Source organism: Pteropus medius, unplaced genomic scaffold, assembly GCF_902729225.1.
Source record: "Pteropus medius unplaced genomic scaffold, Ma_sr-lr_union100, whole genome shotgun sequence".
Classification (NCBI taxonomy): Eukaryota; Metazoa; Chordata; class Mammalia; order Chiroptera; family Pteropodidae; genus Pteropus; species Pteropus medius.
The window spans coordinates 729,117-750,366 of NW_024340701.1; the positions used below are offsets into that span (position 1 = coordinate 729,117).

Sequence of the window (21,250 nt, forward strand, 5' to 3'; positions counted from 1 at the left end):
TGCCTCTATTTCCTCCTTCCATTTATCCTGCATACTACAGGCAGACCTTTCTCAAATGCAAATCCAGTCATCAATGCCCACTTGAAACCCCATCATGGTTTCAGATTGTACTTAGGATGAAGTCTAAACTTTAAGAGTCTACTACTCCCAACTAGTCTTTCCAGCCTCGGCTGTTACTCATCTACTCTCCCTTCCTCACCCCATATATATCCCCTTAGACTGAACACAAACTACTGGGGGTACTTCAAACACTTTCTTGATAAAGATTGGTTGAGGGACTGGATCCTCACTAGACTTTGCTTACCAGCTAATTGAGCCCCCCTTCTCCCCAGTCTCTCCATTCTTCCATCTCAGATCAAGTTTCTCCAACTCAGGGAAGCCTTCATCCACCTTCTCAGTCCTCAGCGGCTTTTGCCAATGCCAGCTTCCTCCACTGAACACAAGTATGGAGGTCCTTTTCCTTTTGATGTTTTCCCCCCTGCTGGGGTAGCTGGCAAGAGTTAATTAAAGGACAAGTGGAGGGGTAAAGGGAAAGGGTTGTGGGGGTTTGCCCCCTACCAGATCTGTGGTTGGTCTCTGCAACCTTAGTTGAGTGTCCAGGGAAAAGATAAGCTCAACTTTCCCCAGCCTCAGTTTCCTCATCTGAAAATGGTGAATAAAAATACCCATCTCGGAGTTGTTGAGAGAATTGAACTTAAGGTATGCAAAATACTGTTACCAGCACTTAATGTGAGATATTCTTATTCTAATTACTCATAAAAAGAAGTTGCTTCCAAGAACCTTATAAAATTCTCCGAGCACTGTCCATGGTATGTGGTTTCCTGGTTGCTCACTGGGTGGTTTCCAGAGCCCTCCTTTTTAACTCCTGAGGCGCGCCAAGCCCTCCTTCTGAGTGGTGCTGACACCTTCTTTCCAGAGGCCCTATTTCCGAGTCCCGGGATGCACCCGCAGCAGAGCACCAGAGCGATCTGTACCCCACCCCTACCCTCTTAACACACACACACACCCCCCTTATCCTCCAGGCCGGGCTCCCACCTCCACACGAACCCCCACACACCCCTTACATACGCACGCGCGCACGCCCTTGTCGCCGGTCGGACTCCTCACGCACTCCTCCACACACACCGCACGCACACACGCACACACACACACGCACGCACGCACGCCCTTATCCTCCAGTCTGATACACCTCACACATCGCCCCCCATACGCATACACACGCACACACACACACATATTTTACACACACCACCCATACACACCCCACCCACACCACGCCCACACACACACCCTTATCCTCCAGTCCGGGCTCCCACCTTCCCACCTCCATCCACCCTCCCCTTGAGAGTCACACAGTCTTAGGGAGTAGCTCTACAGCTCTCCCTGCTGGTTTGACTAGGAGTGCCTGTCGGTCCCGGTAAGCCTGGGGCTCGCGGAGCTCTGCGGGTCACCAGCCCACGTGCTCCATGTCTCTGCCGCCAGGTGCCTTCCACCAGCTGGGTTCAATACGAACTACATTTCCCAGGGTGCGGTGCGGCAGGACCTCGACTCGGCGGGGGCCTCGATCGGAGCGCCGCTCCGTCGCCTGCTCGGGAGCGCGCGGGCTGGCGCGAGGATAAGGCCAGAGACCCGGAATGAGTTTCTGCGCAGTTCCGCTGGGCCGTGCCGGGCTGTGCCGGGCCGGGCCGGGCCAGGTCAGGCGAGTGGGAGGGACGGCGCCTGAGTCAGCTGTGCCGGCGACAGGCGCTCTGGGCAGCCCGCACCTCGCTGAGATCCCCTCCCGGTCCCGGCCGGGCCGGCTCTCCTGTCAGTCACTGGGGCGGAGGCAGCGACTGTAGTGGGGCTGGAGCCGGGCGGTGAGAAGAGCACGGGCCAGGCCGAGCGGAGGGAACCTGCCACAGCCCCTCAACATTACGGACTCTTCGCCCCAGACTGTCGAAGCTGCACTCCCGCGCTTCGTTGGATCGCCTCCGTAACCCGCGAAGGGCTCTCTCCCCCGTGACCTCCCACCCCCGTGACCTCCTCATAGGACCCAGGAGCTCACGCAGACGAGGGTGTTGTGGGTACAGGCTATCGCTCCGGAGTCCCCTCAAGGGCCAAGGGCTCGGTTTCCCCCAGAGGCCTCCCTCTCCTATGACTTCTTCCTCACAGACTCTGAGAACAGAGCCGTGAGCTACCACTAGGACCCCCTCCTGAGAACTCACTGAGGGCGCCCTCCTCGGAGTCCTTCTCATTGGGTCTCATCCAAAGAGCACCCCTTTTGGTTTCTGGCACCCCTCACACACCCCCAACCGAGGTGGGGAGGCCTCGGCAGCCATGCCTACCCTGGGTCTCCTGTCATCCCACCACTCCCTGGGTACCCAAGCCGGGGTCTAGCAGGGGGCCAGCAGCCAAGGGGCTGGGGCAGGAAATAGGTCAGGGTCCACCTCCTTGCTGGGGAGGGAGCAAAGATGGAGCGGCGGGAGGAGCAGCCGGGGGCTGCAGGGGCTGGAGCAGCACCAGCCTTGGACTTCACTGTGGAGAACGTGGAGAAGGTATGAGGGCCCTGGGGCGGGCACTCCAGTGACAGAGCAGAAGTTCTGGGGATTTACACTAATGCCGGAGTCTAGGCCTGAGCTGGGTGTCTGCTGGGATGGTGCCTCCAGGACACCTGGCATTTGCTGTCTCTCTGGGCAGACGTGACAGCAATGTTACAGCATTTCAATGGGCTATTTTTGGCTTTTCTTAGGCCTGGGTCCTCTGTAGATAGATACTCTAGGGTCTTGGGATGGTCTCTCCAGAATGCTGATAGCTTAGACCTCCAGCCGGACTGACTATTCTCCAGCTCAATGAGAACTGCATGAGCAGTGCAGTAAGAAACTAGGAACCCAGGAAGACCTGCAGCTCAATCCCCAGGAACCAAACTGATGCTGAACCATCTTGGACTTGTTTTGTTGAGTCAGGGGCTCAGAAAATAATCTGGGACTAAAACAATCTGGGTTATGTTTTCACTCTTCCTTAGAGAAGGGTCCTTCCTTTATTGGATGGAGGCCAGACCAGTCCGAGGCAGAAAGGAGTAGGGCTAGACCCCTTTGTTTTGTACTGAGTCCAAGGGGCCTGGTCCTGCTGGCACCCTCGAGGTTCTTTCCTACTCACCTGCCCATATAGCTTTCTGCCATGACCCTCCCAGACTCCTGCACTGCCCAGTCCATCTTTTTTGAAAACTGCTTTTCTGGTTCTCTTCTGGGTTCTGCCCCTAGAGGCCTGGAATGCAGAAATAGGGGGGATTGAATTGCCTTGCTGGAAAATAGGGGAACGGTTGCAGATATTCATTTGCTATTCATGAGCCATGTTTGCCTTACCACATAGTGAGGATGCATCCCTTCTGCTTCTATTTTCTGCCTGCTTCTGCATCCCTGAGAGGCCAAACAGGGACAGTGGCCATAACTGGCTGTCAGGGGGACAGATAAAGCTAAGCATACTTGGATGGAGACTGCTTAGGGGGTCAGAATCCTGTCTTCACTCTTCCCCCTAGGGCTGGGCAGTGTTGGCATGGTGGTGTACTATTCCATGTGCTACCAGGGAGATAAACCTCTGTTTTCTTAACTGTGTAAAGTCCCAATGGAATTGAGACCCTGAGGATTTGGCTAGTTGAGAGCTCTTGGCTCTCATTTGCCAGGGCCACAAGATTTCTCTGGACCAGCTTTTCAAACCCTCACATGTGCTTTCTGAGGGTGTTCTCACCCTTCTCTCTAGTATGTCTCTGCCATAGGCCTGCCTGGCAAAGTCTTAGTCCTGCTCATATTTCACACTGGCTTTGATGCCAGCATCTGGAGTGACCTAGGGATATCCTGGGGGAAGGTCAGGGTCGCTCAGGCTGTTCTATGCTCTTCTCAGGCTTAGCTTCATCCCTATGGAGCCATTCCTTCCATCTGGGCCTTGCCTTTACCTCAAGTGCCTCCCCTTTGGCAAGCTCAGCCTCCTTTTTTTTTTTTGCTTTCTTATGGAGGTTCTCGCTGAACCCATAATGTTGTGCTATAAGAAGAGGATATGGTAGAGCATGGGCAAAGTTCAGCTTCTTAAGTTATTGGCAGGACCCCAAGCCCAGGAAACTGTAGAGCCCTGAGCTCTCCCTTCCTGCTCAGCCCCCACTCCTCAGTCAGAAAGACAAAGCAGTCTTGCAGGACCAAATCACGGCCTCTTTTCTGGGCTCTGGCAGGATCCAGAGTGACCAGCACCTGCTCAGTCCTGTGCTGTCCTACAGGCGCTGCACCAGCTCTACTACGACCCCAACATTGAGAACAAGAACCTGGCTCAGAAGTGGCTGATGCAGGCCCAGGTCTCCCCACAGGCTTGGCACTTCAGCTGGCAGCTTCTACAGCCGGACAAGGTGCCTGAGATCCAGTACTTTGGGGCCAGTGCCCTGCACATCAAGATCTCTCGCTACTGGAGTGACATCCCCACTGACCAGTATGAAAGTCTAAAGGCACAGCTCTTCACCCAGATCACCCACTTTGCCAGTGGTTCCAAGATTGTACTGACTCGGCTGTGTGTGGCACTGGCCTCGCTGGCTCTCAGCATGATGCCCGATGCTTGGCCATGTGCTGTGGCAGACATGGTACGGCTCTTCCAGGCTGAGGACTCGCCAGTGGATGGCCAGGGCCGTTGCCTGGCTCTGCTAGAGCTGTTGACAGTGCTGCCTGAGGAATTTCAGACCAGCCGTCTGCCCCAATATCGCAAGGGCCTGGTGCGGGCCAGCCTGGCAGTGGAGTTTGGGGCTGTCTTCCCGTTGCTGGAGCAGCTGCTACAGCAGCCCAGCTCACCCAGCTGTGTACGTCAGAAGGTGCTCAAGTGCTTTTCCAGCTGGGTTCAGCTGGAGGTGCCATTGCAAGATTGTGAAGCGCTCATTCAGGCTGCCTTCGCTGCTCTACAGGACTCGGAGCTCTTCGACAGCAGTGTGGAGGCCATTGTCAATGCCATCTCACAGCCTGATGCCCAGAGGTGAGCTGGTCCCCACCTTCCCAGAGAGGGACAGTTTACTTGGCCAGCCACACATCCATCTATCCATCTGTTCAATAAACACTGAGTACCAATGTGTGCCTGGTCCTATGCTGGAGATATAGCAAGGAACCAAATAAGACATGGTCCCTGTCCTTATGGTACAGAGAATGAGACAGACATTAAACAACTAACCATCCAATGAATTATTCAATTAAAATATTTGATTCTTCTCTTTCTCTTGGCCAATCAGTCACCAAGTTCTGGGTGTTCTGCTCCTGACCATATTGCAAATCTATTTTTTTCCATTTCCATTGCCACCACTCTAGTCCAAGCTGTCATTATCTCTCCCCAGATTACTATAGAGCTTTCTCACCAGTCCCCTGATTTTTATTCTTGTACCCTTCATTGTCTACCCAGCAGCCATAGTGATCTTTTGAAAATGAGTATCTAATCTTTCCTTCCTGCTCAGAATCCTTCAGTAGCTTCTCACTGCTCTTAGGATAAAGTTCAGAATCCTTAACATGGTTCACAGAGATGCTGCACAATATGACATCTCCAGGCTCATGTGCCATGCTCCCTGCTTTCTTTACTCTCACAGTCTTTTCAGTCCCTTGAATGTCCCATGCTCCTTGCAGGCTCTGAATCATCGCGTATACTTGATGTATCATCTTTTCCTAAGCTTAAACTTTATGTACTCAATGATTTTTAAGACTATGTTTGATCTCCTCTATTATTTTATCTCAGAGCTTCCAGTGTTTTTCCTTCTTATCTCATAACATGGTTTCATTATAAATTAATGTATGTCTCCCCATTAGTCTCTCAGCTCTGTGGGGACAGGCACTCTGTCATTTTATTTTGTCACATTGTGCCTGGCAGCACTTGGTAGCATTCAATATTTGAACAGATGAAAAGTAGGAGTTGCCTGAGTGGTGAGGGGTAGGAACAGAGGGGTGGGAGAGGTTGGGGGAAGAGGGAGCGTCTCAGGCTTCAGGAACTACAGCAGGTCCAAAGGCCTGTGATGGACAGTATCGTGGTACATTCAAGGACTGGAAAGAAGGTGAGTGTAGTGAGGTGTTTGTTCAGCAAATGTTTGTTGAGCACCTTTTTGTGTATTGGGCCCTGTGCTGAGCAGTAGGAGCATAGAAGATGAATGGGTTAACTTCTGCAAGTCAGAAGCTTATAACTTAGTAGATACATGAATGGGCAAATACAGTCAGTGTGATGAATACTTTAATGGAGAGAGCAGGGGACTGTAAGAGCCCAGAGTAGGCATTTAACCCAGTCTATGGGTTGTGAAAGGCTTTCCAGGGGAGGAGACAACCGAACTGTGCTTTGAAGGCTGTGTAAAAGTTATTCAGATGGAGGTGATGTATATGGGGAGGATGTTTCAGACAGACGAAGGAGCCTAAGCAAGGGAAGGGTATGAGAGAGCCTGGTGAGAACCAGATTGGACAGCAGGGTGACACTGACATTTAAGAGCTAGGGCTTTGGGAAACCGTTTGGGAAAGAGTTGGAGGGGAAAAAAACACCGAAAGAGATGGCATGGGGGAGCCGTTAATGACTCTAGCCTTGGCTTTAATCACATCCAAGTTTGAATCCCAGATGGTCCACATACTAGATTTGAGACCTTGGGTAAGCCACTTTTATGCCTCAGTTTCCTCATCAGTAAAATGGGTGTGATCATGTCAACCTCACAGAATTTTAATGGGTTAACCCATTTCCTGATTAGAAAGAAAAAGTGCAGCTCGCTGACAGCGTTAATGTTACATAAACACACTCTTTGAAGCTGAAGAAAATCTGACTGGTTTTCAATGTGAAAATATAAAAACTGTTCTTGGAGTTATTTCTAAACAAAACTTATCTCTAATCCTAATGTAACAGAAATGTATACATAAATCGGATTCATGAAATAACTCTAACAACTGTTCAAGAATGATGTTAACATCACGTGTAGGAATGCTACGTTTGCTAGGATTTGACATTTCAGTGATTGAGAATTACTGTATTTTGTAAAAGGAAATACACTACTAAAAACAGAATGCTATAAATAGAATGATGTCATTTGTTTCCAGAGACTATGATCTATACTAGAGCGATGTGAAAATAATAATAAAAACGAGTTATTTTGTGGCAAACTTTGGGAGTAAGGTTAGGACTATAATCCGTGAGTTATCTCAAGATAAATGCTGCAGCTGCAAGCGCCACCAGCGAATAGGTGCACAGGGCCTGCTCCTGGTATTCTACAAAGAATACTTTAGTATGAGGATTAAATAAGAGAGTGTCTGTGAAAGGTTTAGTGTGGTTCCTGTGCACTCCAATAAGTGGCAGTTGTAATATTTAGTATCATTATTGCATTAGCTGTTAGTATGATGCCTTTTCCCTGGTTTCCCAGGTTTTCCAACTTAAGGTGGGTACCAAGTCCCAGGTCAAGGCCTTTCATGGCAGCCTGAAGCTCAAGTGCTGGCTAGACTCGGACAGTTGGCGGCAAAGGGGAATTGGCCAGGGCCAGTGTGTGGGTGATGTGGGGTGTCCTTGGATACACCCAGGTTTACCCGCGCAGCCAGTCTCGAGGGCTTTGGCAGGTAACTGATGCCTCTTCTCCTCTGAACTAATGAGAATGGGTGAGCAAGAAGCCTGTGAGGGAACTCACAGCCTCCTGAGCACCCATTGGCTGCGGCTCCCTTTGTTGCTTAGCAACTCTCCCCATTTTCTCAGCTCTGCTCCTGGAGCTCTAATTGCAGGTCTGAGCTGAGCTCACTGTGAGTGGCAGCCAAGGAGTCCCAGCGGCTCAAGCTGACCAACAGGAATCAGCCCTCTTGAACCCAGTCTCAGCCATAGCCCTAAAAACATCCTCTCTTATCTCCCTTCCCCAAACCTAGTAACTTCTGGGGGCCTCAGGCCTGTTCTATACACTCACAGGTCTCAGGCACAGGTGCCCAGGTGGTAGGAAATCTATGCAAGAGTTTCCCCCATGGGTGGGCTGCACTCAGCCTGGAGCCAAAGCTTTGGCTTGACAAAGTCACCTTCAAAGGTTCTTCACTCCTGGGTCATCCAGCCACTGCCTTACCCAGGTGTCCTGACATTGGCCCTCCCCTTGGCTAAGCTTGCACTCAAGTTGACCTTTTCTCACTCCTCCACAGCTGTTCCTTCTTGCCTTGGCCGTCTCTCTTTTGAAAAAAATTTTTTTCTGTAATATGTTTTTAATCCTGGAAAAGCTTTTCACTGGGGGCTGGGAGAGGAGAGAAGGTGAATTAAACAATCTCTTGGGGTTTCCCATCAGTTAGGACTTGAGATATGGGCTGAGATCTTCATAGATACTTTAGGGAAATTCGGGTTGGACCCTGAAAGAGAAGCAGAGCCACAGCACTATAAGGGGCTGTCTCAACCTGGGACCTGTCTCTAGGTTGTTGTATGACCTTGAGTAATACTCTGAACCCTTTGGGCTATGTCGTCCTTGATTTATTTTATTATGAGGCGCAGATGAGACAAATTAAGAACTTTCATTGAGGACCCACTGCATACATGAATTTTGGCAGGTGTGGGGGAGCTTTGACATATACTGGGGATGCTGTGGGGGTCGGGTACTACTTCCTGCCCCCATCTCAGCTACTGGGGAGCTCACGGGTCATGGCCTTGGCCCTGTCCCTGCTCTTTGTGCCAGAGGCTGGCCTGAAGGTGCCCATTGTCTGGTGGTACAGCCTGTGTCAGGGCATGAGACTGAAACTGTCCCAGCTGTCTCCAGGCAGCACCCTCTGGAGTTAGGATTTGGTGGGGGCGGTGAAGTGGAAGGTGGAGATTGATGCTCTTAGGAGCTATTGCTGCCTTCTAAAGTCTTTAACAGGGCTCCTGAGCCTGTGTTAACTTTTCTGTCTCTCATCCTCGTTCAGTCTCCCTAAACACTATCTATTCGCTTTCTAAAGTACCACATACTGGGTAGCTTTAAACAACAGAAATTTATTGCCTCACAATTGTGGAGGCTAGAGGTCTGAAGTCAAGGTGTCGGCTCCCTCTGAAACTTGTAGGAAAATCTTTCCATGCCTCTTCCTAGCTTCTGGTGGTTTGCTGGCAATCTTTGGTGTTCCTTGGCATGCAGCTGTATAACTCCAATCTTTGCCTTTGTCATCACATGTCATTCTCTCCGTAGGTTTTTCTGTCTTCACGTGGATATCTTCTTATAAAGACATCAGTCATATTGTATTAGGGGTCCCCCTACTCTATGACCTGGTCTGCAATAATCCTATTTCCAAGTAAGGTCACATTGTGAGGTAGTAGAGGTTAAGAATCCAATATGTCTTTTTGGGGGAGGACACAATTCAACCCATAACAGTCTGCCATCTGGCTCCCCAAAATTTATGTCCTTCCCACATGCAAAATACATTTACCTCATTCCAGTCTCCCCAAAAGTCTTAACGCATTCCAGCATCATCTCTAGGTCCAATTGGAAGACACACTTCAACCCATAACAGACCTTCTGTTTTTTTTCCAGAGTTCTCCTGGAAGTCTCTGACATAAGGTTCTTCCTAGTGTGGTCAGCGTCAAAGCTGCTATGTGGGCTCTGACCTCTTTTTTGCTTTGGATTTGATGCGGGGAGGGGGGCTTTGATGGAAGACAGGGAGAATGTTCCTTTCTTTCAAAGATGGTGAGGGATGGGCAGACAGCTGTGATGGATCTCCTTTTCTTATATCTCCAGGTATGTGAACACACTCCTGAAACTCATCCCGCTGGTACTGGGACTACAGGATCAACTGCGACAGGCAGTACAGAATGGGGACATGGAGACCTCCCATGGCATTTGTCGCATTGCTGTGGCCCTGGGCGAGAACCACTCCCGGTGAGGAGTGGGGCAGCTGGGGGTGGGATAGCAGGGCCCTCTAAGAGGTGGTGTGACCTTACTTTATCTCCTCCCTACAGGGCCCTGCTGGACCAGGTGGAGCACTGGCAGAGCTTCCTGGCCCTTGTCAACATGATCATGTTCTGCACGGGCATCCCTGGCCACTATCCTGTCAATGAGACCACCAGCTCCCTGACCCTCACCTTCTGGTACACGCTACAGGTGTGTTCAAGTGACCTTCAGTAGGATGGGGTCACGATAGAAGAATGGGCTTCTGTGACTGCTGGCGAGGTAGCTAACACTCTTCCCTGGCTCTCTCAGGATGACATTCTGTCCTTTGAGGCAGAGAAGCAGGCTGTGTACCAGCAGGTGTACCGGCCAGTCTACTTTCAGCTGGTGGATGTGCTTCTGCACAAGGCCCAGTTCCCTTCTGATGAGGAATATGGATTCTGGTCCTCAGATGAGAAGGAGCAGTTCCGAATTTACAGGTGATGGTAGCAGGCCAATCCTAGATCTGAATGCAGCCCTGAAATAATGAAGGCAATAAGGGGAGGGGCCCAAGGCTAGGCTTCCTGAATCCTGGGGCTCCTTTTTCTATTCTCTAGGCACTTTTGCAGGGTTGTGAGGGTACCAGGGTGGGCTCCTGGGCTTGAGAGCAGGATCCTGGTAGTGTATAAGGTCTTCATCTGCTTCTTAGGGTGGACATCTCAGACACACTTATGTATGTCTATGAGATGCTGGGGGCCGAGCTGCTCAGCAACCTCTATGACAAACTGGGCCGTTTGCTCACCAGCTCAGAGGAGCCCTACTCCTGGCAGGTACCTTCCAAGCCTGATTCCCTCAGCCCTCCCAGACCTGTCACACCCACCTCCTCAGCCAAGCCAGTGGCATCTTCTTTCCCCAGCACACAGAGGCCCTGCTCTATGGCTTCCAATCCATCGCAGAGACCATCGATGTCAACTATTCTGATGTGGTGCCTGGGCTTATTGGCCTCATCCCACGGATCAGCATCAGCAACGTGCAGCTAGCGGATACTGTCATGTTCACCATTGGTGAGACCTGGCACATACCCATGAGCACATTCCCAGAGCCACAGGCACCAATCCCCAGCCACAGCCAGCCTGCTGGGTGCTATCCAAAATAGGGGAGACACACATGCCTACACGTGCAGTCAGCGTTACAGCCAGCTGGCTGGCTAGGGGTCCCTCCTACAGTGTACTGAGCTGCAATTCAGTAAGGCTAGTTAACTGTCAATGGAATAGCAGTGCTTGGCCTCTACTGAGTAACTCCTTCCTGCTTCTCAGCTGTAAGGATCATGTTTGATAATATGCATGCCTATTTGCCCATTCAGTCTCTGAATGAACAGTGCACTGTACTGGGGCTGCAACTTGACCCTGCCCAGAAGCTCTACCTGCCTTGCAGGGTCATGACCTGCTTCAGATATTACCCACTCTCTCTTCTTCCACCAGGAGCTCTGTCTGAATGGCTGGCCGACCACCCCGTCATGATCAACAGTGTTCTGCCCCTCGTACTTCACGCTCTAGGCAATCCTGAACTCTCTGTCTCTTCTGTGTCCACCCTCAAAAAGATCTGCCGAGAATGCAAGTATGACCTGCCGCCTTATGCCGCCAACATCGTGGCTGTCTCCCAGGTATGTAGGGGCCCTGGGTGGAGCTGGACCTCAAGGTACACTCTGTGCAACTCTGATACCACATTCTTTCTTTTTATCCCCAGGATGTGCTGATGAAACAGATCCACAAGGTGAGCTCAAAACTTTCTAAGAAGCTCCTTGGGGATATAATAGGAACCCACAGAAATCCTATCTTCTGTCTTGTCCATTATACTGTGTTCTTGGAAGCTTCCCCAGTGAGTTAATTCTTCCCACCCACAACCAGATATGTCCAAGGTTGACCCTCCATGTTTTGTCCCACAGACAAGCCAATGTATGTGGCTGATGCAAGCACTCGGCTTCCTGCTGTCAGCCTTGCAGGTGGAGGAGATCCTTAAGAACCTGCACTCACTCATCTCGCCCTATATCCAGCAGCTGGAGAAGCTGGCAGAAGAGATAGTAAGTGAGGTGGGGTGTGTGTGGCTAGGGAGGAGCAAGGGTGGGACTCTGGAGCTCCCCTTCATGTGGGCTGTGGCTGCTGAGGAGTGGGGCTGGAGCTGGCGGTCAGGGTTGGGGCTGGGGGCCAAGCTGGTGCTGCGAGATCCAGAACTTGGTTCTCTTCTCTCCATAGCCTAATCCCTCCAACAAGCTGGCCATTGTCCACATCTTGGGGCTTCTCTCCAACCTCTTCACCACATTGGACGTCAGTCATCATGAGGATGATCATGAAGGCTCTGAGCTCCGGAAGCTGCCAGTGCCACAGGGACCCAACCCTGTGGGTGATATTGTCATTGCCATTGCCCCTACCCCCCAATCCCGTAGGAATGTCATTGTCACCCTTGATTTTATGGGTAATATTGTTATTGTTCCCCTGGGGCATGATGCATTTGGTCCACACTCTGTGAATGATCTTATCATTGCCCCCCACTCTGTGGGGAGTGATGTCATTGTCTCACCCTATGGATGGTATTGTCTTTGTCCCCAGCCTGACCAGGGTGATGCCATTGTGGTTCCTCCACCCCATGGGGGACACTGACATTATCCTTCAACCGCTAAGTGATGTGATTATGTAGTCTTGAGTGAAAATACTTTGCATACTGTGAAGTTTTGTACAAATATGAGAGACTGCTTTGATCATTGTTCCCAGTACCTCCTTCAGTGTTTCTCCTGGAGAAAAGGAAGCCACAGTATCCTGGCCTCTCTGCTCAACTTCCCACCCCAGTTTCAGTTACCCTTTAGGCTCCAAACCAAACCTCTCCTGCAGAACCCCTTCTCTTTTTATGGTAGTCATCATCCTGCCTTCCCTCAGCAACCAGGACTTCGGTCTGCTCTCTGCTCCTCCATAAGCTGCCTTTATCTATGCATCCTTTGGGAGATGTCTACCTTAAGCCTATCTGGATGAGATAGCATCTCTGCTTCAGGGGCTAGCCCATAGGCTTTTGGCACTAAGAGTTTTACTAAGCAAAACTGGAGAGGGAGTGATTTTTTTTTGAAAGTTTCAAAGTTTTAATAATCTTATGAAGCACTCATAATATCCCTGCTTTGCAGTTTGAGGCTTCTGAGAGGATCCCTAGAATTCAGGATATCCTCTCTCACTCATGGGGGTATTCAGCAAACAGTCTTCCCCCAGGGTCCCATGCACTGAGTCCTCCACACACAGTCTGGGGTGATAGGTTTGAACTCCTGGCCTACTTCTTACTAATAGGTCCTTTTCAGGTTAGTGAGTGGTGGGGATAACTTCTCCCTGTGTCTCTAGGTGGTGGTGGTGCTGCAGCAGGTCTTCCAGCTTATCCAGAAGGTGCTGAGCAAATGGCTGAATGATGCCCAGGTGGTGGAGGTGAGCCCTGACCCTTGCTCTCTGCCTCATGGTGACTTTGCTCAGAGGTGGAGCAAAAGAAAAGTGTTGCTGTCCCACTTAAGCTTGCAGTGGTCTGGAGGAAATAAAGGAGGTGAATCCTGTCCCATAGATACAAGGAATCTTTTAAGAAGACATTCAGAACTTCCCAGTATCACAAGAAGCACTCAACCAAAGGACTATGATGTTGGGGCTGAGTGACAGTCAGGGATCCACTTTAGCATCAGAGACCTGCCTTTGGTCTCTTCAATTCAGGATTTTGTTGCTGTTGCTGCTCCCTGAGAAGAAATGATGGAGATGTAAGTAGCAAGAGTTGAGTTATAAAGTTCCATCCTGTGCCGCTCTGAGAAGGGCCTTTTTGCCTCCTGCCTTTCAGGGTCAGGGTCAAGTTTGTTTACCTTCCTTGGTTTGCAGAGTCTGGCGAGGCTTATAGGTAAGGGCCCCTTGTTAGGCATCCTCAGTTCTGTTCCAGCTGATTGTGACCCGCTGACCAGGGCCCTTTGCTTTCTTTTTTTCTTTTTTTTTCAATTGAAATATATTTGACATATAGCATTGTGTAAATTTAAGGTATATAACATATTGATTTGATACATTTATGTATTATCATACGGTTGCCATTAGACCTATAGTTAGCACCTCTATCACCTTATAATTTCTTTTTAGTGGTTAGTATAATTAAGATCTAGTTTTTAAGCTAATTTGATGATTATAATACAATATTGTTTTCTATTTCATGGGCCCCTTTGCTTTCTTTCCAAGGCGGTGTGCGCTATCTTTGAGAAGTCTGTTAAGACGCTGCTAGATGACTTTGCCCCCATGGTGCCACAGCTGTGTGAGATGCTGGGTCGGATGTACAGCACCATCCCCCAGGCCTCTGCTCTTGACCTCACTCGGCAGGTGGGCCTTCTGATTGGAACAGCATTGTTGTAGATTTCATCCTACTCAGAGATCTGACCCAGGAATGGGGTAGGTGGGTGGAGGGGGTTGGATGGCTGCCCCGCCAGGGGTCCTCACCTGCATTCCAGGGCTGCTGGCCAGTCTTGGTGAGACAGGGCCACAGCTGACCAGAATTCCCTGCTTTGTTGTAGCTGGTCCACATCTTTGCTCATGAGCCTGCCCACTTTCCCCCAATTGAGGCCCTCTTCCTGCTCGTCACCTCCGTCACACTCACTCTCTTCCAGCAAGGTAGGTCCTGACCAGGGTCTCTGCCGCTGCCGCCGCTGCCACTGCCTCTGCTTCTCCAGTTGGGGAGCCAAAGCTGCCCATTCTATTCTCCTCTGTCCCCTGAGTTGCACATGGAACTTGATGGGAAACTTATGGGAAACTTAAGCACAGCATAATTGTCACCTTACAAATAGTTGACACCTTAGGTTGAAGTGGATAAGAGAGTGAATGATGTCTTCTACTGACCTGCTGGGCTCAGGGCCAGTCTGGATGTTGGGGAAGGTGGGGTCAGAAGCTCTGAGGGACTTGGGGTACCAGGCTGGCTCCTTTTCTTTGGGATATAATGAAAAGTAGAAAGAGCATGGGCTTTGAAGTCAGATACACCTAGATTCTAAGCTCATCACCACCAACTAGTTGTGTGACCTTGGGCAAGTCACTTACCTTTGGGGAGCCTTCGTTTCCATATCTGTGAAATGGAGATTTATTACTCGATAAGATTGTTATAGACATTAAAGTAACATCTTTTGGACCTCTTGCTTGGGGTTTTTGCACACAAAAGTACTCAGTGAGTGCTTGTTCCTTTCCCTGCATCGAGATTTATTCCTTTCCAGGCCAAAAGCTTTTGGCTGCGGTCCTAGCCCCCCATTCACTGTGGCCCTTTGCCTGAAAGAGTTAGGAGCAGGGGGCTGCAGGCTTCTCCTTCTGTCTAACCCAGCCTTCCAACTCGGAAATGAAACAGCACTGCTCTGCCAGCCTCATGAGTCTTGCTTGGATTCGTGGTTGCAGATTTGAGGCTCGCCAGGCATCTCAGCTGAGCCAGAGTGCTGTCTGCTTATGTCCTCAGTGTCTGGTCCCATGACGTTGGCCTCCGCTCTGGTGAACTATTGGTAGGTCCAAAGTGGGAAGAAACCTAAGCCAGAAACCCATGTGTGGTCATCCTTAACTCCATTTCTCTCACTTATTCCTAGTCAGAGACAAGTCCTGGTGGTCCTGGCTACTGATTGTCCCACAATCCACCCACTTCTATCTACCCTCCATAGCCACAGTCTCAGTGTGGGGTGTCTGGATTACCTCAACAACTTTCTAACTGATTTTCCTGACATCAGCCCTTCTTTCCAGTCTATTCTGCACCCTGAAGCTATAATGTTCTTTATAAAACACAAATCTGAACATTTTCCCTCTCTGGCTTAAAACCCTTTCATTGCTCCCCGTTGCCCTCAGGTTATCATCCCACTCCTACCTGCATGATGGAGCTCCTGCATACCTCTCAGTGTCCTCTCCTGCCAGTGACCCCATGACTCTAGCAGTCCAGCCACACCGACTTTTCCATGACCATGTCCCATTTGATCCCTGTGCCTTGCTCCTCTAACTGGAATGCCCTACACCCTTTACTGGGTAAGCTCACTCCTTCTTGCCTTACCCATGCATCATTCCTCAGAAGCTTCTCTGAGGCAGAATCAGGTACTTCTACCTTTGTGCCCAAACTGCATCATGTACCACTGTTGATACTGCACCAGTTACACTCGAAAATAAGCTTTCATGTCTGTCTCTTTCCCTAGACTAAGCCCCTCATGGGCAGGGCTGGATCTCTTCTCTCTGCATCCCCAGTGCCCCCAATGAGGCCAGGATTGAGCAGGCACCAGAAGCTGTTAAAGAAAGGAGGGTGAGGGCTCCCTGTCCTCGGAACCTTTCTTCCTTACTGTGTGGCCCACTGCTAGCAGGGTAGCTGGCAGTTGAATGTCAAACCTGCTGTCTGTAGTGGGAATCAGGCATGGGGAACAGTGGGCCTCACTTTCCAGGTCTCAAGTAACTCGGGGCTCAGATATGAAAGGGACGGGTTTTATCAGTACCTCCTCATAGCCTGGAGAAGGAAGCAGGGAAGAGATTATTATTTGCTTTACAGTGGGAAAACTGAGTGTTTGTGGCTTGCGCAAGATCACACAGCTCCTTAGTGGTGTCTCAGGCAGATATTCCTGCAATGCCGCCTCCTGAGAGTGGTGTGGCCCAGGCAGGAGCTCTAGGCTCATTCTTTGTCCTTGCCATAGGCGTCATCAGAACTGGAGGCAGACTAGTGTCCAACATGCTATTTGTTGGACTTGTTGGTTGTCTTGCTGGATAGGATGGCCCCCTTACCTGTATGCTGTCCCAGTGTTGCCATCCCTTCCTTGGGTTCTGGCCTCCAACTGCACCATGGGGTGACACATTGACTGGTTTCCCTCTTTCTTTGTGTGTCCTGATGGTGGGAGCTGGTCCTCAGCCCTGTGCCTGGCTCTCTGCTGAGTCTGTGTCCATGTGGAGGGGCTTTGCTGGGTGGGGCTTTTATTTTTGGCCTCATGATGCAGTTTTCTTCCCTAGGCCCTACCAGTGGCTTTACTGGCTATCTCCACAGCATATTGGGCACTGCCCTGCCCAAGAAGGAATCTTCTGGTTTAAGCAGACCCAATAGGTTTTTTCCTTTGGCCAGACCAAGAGCCCTAAGGCCATCGAAGTAAAGGGTACCTGCTCAAGCCCTGATACCCTGGCCGTTTCAGAGCCTTCAGCAAGGCCTCCAAAGTAGGTACTGAGAACCAGCCTCCCATCTTCTATGGCTAGTAATGGGGAGGTATGTGCTAGGAAGCAGTGTAGAGCCACCCTAGCCTGCTGGAGGCCACAGCAAGCGTGTGGGGGCTATTTCTTCAGCTATGTGGGATCCAGCATTGCTCAAGCACCAAAGGATCACTTGGGGAACGGACCTGAGGAGTAGTGGGGAGTAGGTGGTAGGCCCCTTGGGAGGGAGCTGGGGCAGGCCCGTCCTTCACTTTGCCGTCTCTTTCTGTTGGGCTTCTCCCAGTTCATGGTTTTTGTATGTTTTGTTTCTTTATCTTGCTTCCTGCTGCTCATGTGCCCCCACGCTGTCTCCCTGCAGGCTCTCAGTCCCACATAACTATATGAGGTTGAGTTGCTGTTTGTATAATTTTTTCTTAAGTTCCATCTTTATTATATTTTAGGGCCCAGGGATCATCCTGATATTGTTGATTCATTTATGCAACTCCTGGCACAGGTGTGTTTTAGTTTTATTCATTCACGTTCTGTTCTCTCTCTTTCTCTTTCTCTTATGTTGAAATTCAATTTAAGCCTATTTTTAGCTTTCTGTTGACAAATTTTTTTTCTGTTCAGTTGAATAGAGTTTCTTCATCTGTTTCCGTGGAAGTTGACAACCCAACATCCTCCTTTAGTGCCCCTTTGCCTCAACTAGCTCAGTCTTCTACAAAGACCAGGGAGAGGCTGATCCCAAAGGGAGGAAGCTGGGCTGGCCTGCTGGGGGTGGGGAATGGAGGGGGTGGTAACTTCCCAGCAGCTCCTGTGCGGCTGGGGTACCCGAGAAGTTCAGGGGTAGGACTGGAGTTGAAGGGCCTGGGGTTCATTGTCCCCGTGCTCCTGCCGGGAACTACCTGCCTCAGTGCCCCCAGCCAGCTCTTGAGAGGTAGACTGGGAGGAGCTCTGAAGGGAAGGGCTGAAATGAATGTGCTGCCATGGAACCCAGAGTTGGGCTGTTGGACAGGTTGTGGTGCTGCAGGGAGGTGGGTGCTGGCTCCATTGTGAGACTGTGTTAGGATGTGTTTGTGTTTGGTGTGTGTTTAAGTGTGTTGGACCTTACTTTATGTTTTGAGTTTGGTTTGGGAAAGGAAGAGAAATCATGTAACTGCTGTAAATAGTATGTGTATTGTGTTGGGTGTTAGATACGTGTGTAGTTGAAGTGTGGACATTTGTATTGCTGCATGTTTTATGTTGATGTGTGTTAGGCATTGATGGATTTTGAATGTTCATATGTGTTGGAGGCGTGTGCATGGTGGGCTGCGGAAATGTGTATTACAGAGGACAGGAGGATATATTGTGGTATCGGTATGTCTGTACTGGAGTATGTATGTTTTAGAAGATATATGTGTTGGGTTGTGGGAATATGGTGTTAATATGATGGGAGTTCTGGTGTTAGGGGGTTTCTATGCATTGTAAGGGTGCTGCAAGTTAAGGTAAATAATATGTTTCTTAATCATTTCATAAATATTTATTGAGTATACGATACATGCTTGGTACTCTGCTAGATGCCGAGGACATAATGGTGAGCAAAAGCAGGCACAGTTCTTAGTCTCTTGGAACTTTAGTTGGGGGGCAGAGTGAAAGGAGTGGGGACTAGGGAGTGCATTCTGGGCCTGGATGAATGTGTTGGGGGTAACTGTGAGGGTGCATCTTTGGGGGCAAGGTATTTGAGTGTGTTTGTAGATGGGTGTGCTGGGAGAGTACATGTGCTGGAGGACTGGGTAGATTGAAGGTGTGGGTATGGACATGGTTTTGGGATGTGGGGTGGTTCGGGTGTATGACTATGTAGTGAGAGTGTGGTGCAAATGTGGGAGACTGTGTATGGGATGTGATAGAAGTGTGTTTGAGGGTAAGTAGGGTGTTTGAAGTGAGGGTGCTGTGGAGGTGTTTGCAAATGAGTGAACATGTGGAATGGAAGGTATGTGAGGGGCTGGAGGGTTAGGAGTCTATTTGGTATGCGTTGGGGGGCTGCTGGTGAACAGCAGTGTTTGATAGCTGCCGGAGCTGTGCAGAGCATCTCCTGTGACCTGAGGATGTGCCAGTCATGTCCTGATACCACTTGGGGTGGGCTCTCTGCCCCTTGTACTCCATCTTTTCCCCCCACATGGCAACATGGCTCCTGAGCTGGGCCTGGACACAGGGTGACCTGGACAAAAGGTGGGGCCATGGCTCCAAGGCTCCTAGCCTACTTTTCCTCTTCCTGAACTGGAGGGTGTCTAAAGAATGCAGGTGGGACATGGGAGGGGGCTATTGGACTGTGTTCCATGTTCAGCTGCCATTTCTTCTTCCTGCTGCCCTGTTAATAAATACAGGGGGCCTCAACTCTCTCTGTGAATCGAAGCGAAGTCACTGCTGGCTACCTCGAGCCTGCAGGAGATCTGGCACTGATATATGGGAGAGGGCAAGGTGTTTGCTCAGGGAGTGACTTGGAACCCAAGCTTTCTGCATTATAATCCCCCCCGCCCCACCTCTCTCATATACACCTGTATATTCATGTACACACACGTGTACATAGCATCCCTTGGCTGCTCCTCTCCTGGCCTACTGAACTCTGGGGTGGTCTGGGTCCCCCAGAGATGGCCAGGTAGCTGGTTTTGGCAGCCTCTACCTGTGATGCGTGAAGCTGGGGCCTGGGGTGGCAGGTGAGTGGGAGGGATGGTCCTTGGAACTGGCTGGGGCTGGGCTTACCAGCTCCACCTCCTGCAGGCTCTGAAGCGGAAGCCAGACTTGTTCCTGTGTGAACGGTTGGACGTCAAAGCTGTATTCCAGTGTGGTAAGTGGGGCCAGGTGGACAGGTGGGCCTGGGGCCCCCTCGGGAGGATCTTTAGGCCCCATCTGATCTGCCTCTGCCTCTCCCACAGCTGTGCTGGCCCTCAAGTTCCCTGAGGCACCTACTGTCAAGGCCTCCTGTGGCTTCTTTGTGAGTCCCATGTTGAACCCTGAACCCCCACCACCCCTAAACCCAGCCCTGTCCTGCCTAGGGCTCCAGAGACTAGGGGTGTGGTATGCAGGTCTTATCTCTAGGGTGAGGGGGGAAGGAGCTGGGGCTGAAAAGCCTCTCCATCCTCTGCAGACAGAGCTACTGCCTCGATGTGGAGAAGTAGAACCGGTGGGAAAGGTAGTACAGGAGGACGGCCGTATGCTGCTCATAGCAGTACTGGAGGTGAGATGGAGCAGGTCGGGGCTTGGTGGGAGTGTGGTGGCCCTCACTGCTGAGGTAACTGCCCTGTTGGGAATCTTGAGCTTTTGGTTTCCTAAACTCTCTGATTCTGTTGCTTCCTCATTTAAATGGTTGTAAGTTGTCAGGGTTTCTGTGAGGATCAGCTGGCTCTCAAAAAGCAGTTCTCACCTGTCATGTGCAGTTCGGCTAAGGAACTGTCTGTGGGGGTGGGGCATGGCTTGGTGTGCTTGCTGTGGAGGAGCAAGGCCCTTGTGTGCTGAGAACCCATCTTCCTCAGGCCATTGGGGGCCAGGCCTCCCGCAGCCTCATGGATTGCTTTGCCGACATCCTGTTTGCTCTGAACAAACACTGCTTCAGCCTCCTGAGCATGTGGATCAAGGAAGCACTGCAGCCACCTGGTTTTCCCTCTGCCCGCCTCAGCCCTGAACAGAAGGACACCTTCAGCCAGCAGATCCTTCGGTGAGCAGAGCTGGTGGGGCCTGGGCTCAGGTCTGGAGGAGGAGGGGGAGGTAGTGTGGATGGTGCTAACCTGCTCTCCCTTATCTCCTTCAGTGAGCGAGTGAACAAGAGGCGGGTGAAGGAGATGGTGAAGGAGTTCACACTGCTGTGCAGGGGGCTACATGGCACAGATTACACAGCTGACTACTGAGGGGCGCTTCCGTCCCACCCATACCTCCTCCTCACCCCTCCCTATCCCCAAAGAGTAAACCTGGACCCTCACTGCACTGTTGTCTCTGCTTCCTTTCTGCTGCCACCACCACCTAACTGGGTGACCCCAGAAGGCCTGGAGGAAGGATAGGAGGGTGCTTGGACCCAAGCCTTGGTAGGGAATGGTGGAGCCAACTTCTGGCTTGTTAGGTGGAAGGGGTACTGCTGGAGCAAGCTGCTCCTAGGCTAGAGCCATTCAGAATACTGCCATTGCCCTTGGGGTGGAGTGGGGATTGCAGTAGTATTGCCACTCCCTTATTAAATTAGTCCCAATGTTCATGAATGCATTTAATCAATAATGCTGAGTACTAGGCCCCTAATTCTGCCTTTCCTTGTTCTGTCTAA

General features: G+C 50.7%; 1 protein-coding gene across 1 annotated transcript; it reads left to right on the top strand.

Moving 5' to 3' along the window:
• Positions 1-1,635: 1,635 nt before the first annotated feature.
• IPO13 (importin 13) lies at positions 1,636-20,922 on the top strand. The gene is made up of 20 exons (XM_039883664.1): positions 1,636-2,534; positions 4,244-4,980; positions 9,671-9,811; positions 9,892-10,033; positions 10,133-10,299; positions 10,509-10,629; positions 10,716-10,863; positions 11,281-11,462; positions 11,546-11,572; positions 11,745-11,879; positions 12,052-12,195; positions 13,177-13,257; positions 14,035-14,172; positions 14,364-14,460; positions 17,427-17,479; positions 19,723-19,789; positions 19,878-19,936; positions 20,090-20,179; positions 20,475-20,656; positions 20,750-20,922. The coding sequence occupies exons 1-20, from the start codon at positions 2,451-2,453 to the stop codon at positions 20,844-20,846; spliced, it is 2,892 nt and encodes a 963-aa protein (XP_039739598.1). The 5' UTR covers positions 1,636-2,450; the 3' UTR covers positions 20,847-20,922.
• Positions 20,923-21,250: the final 328 nt, after the last annotated feature.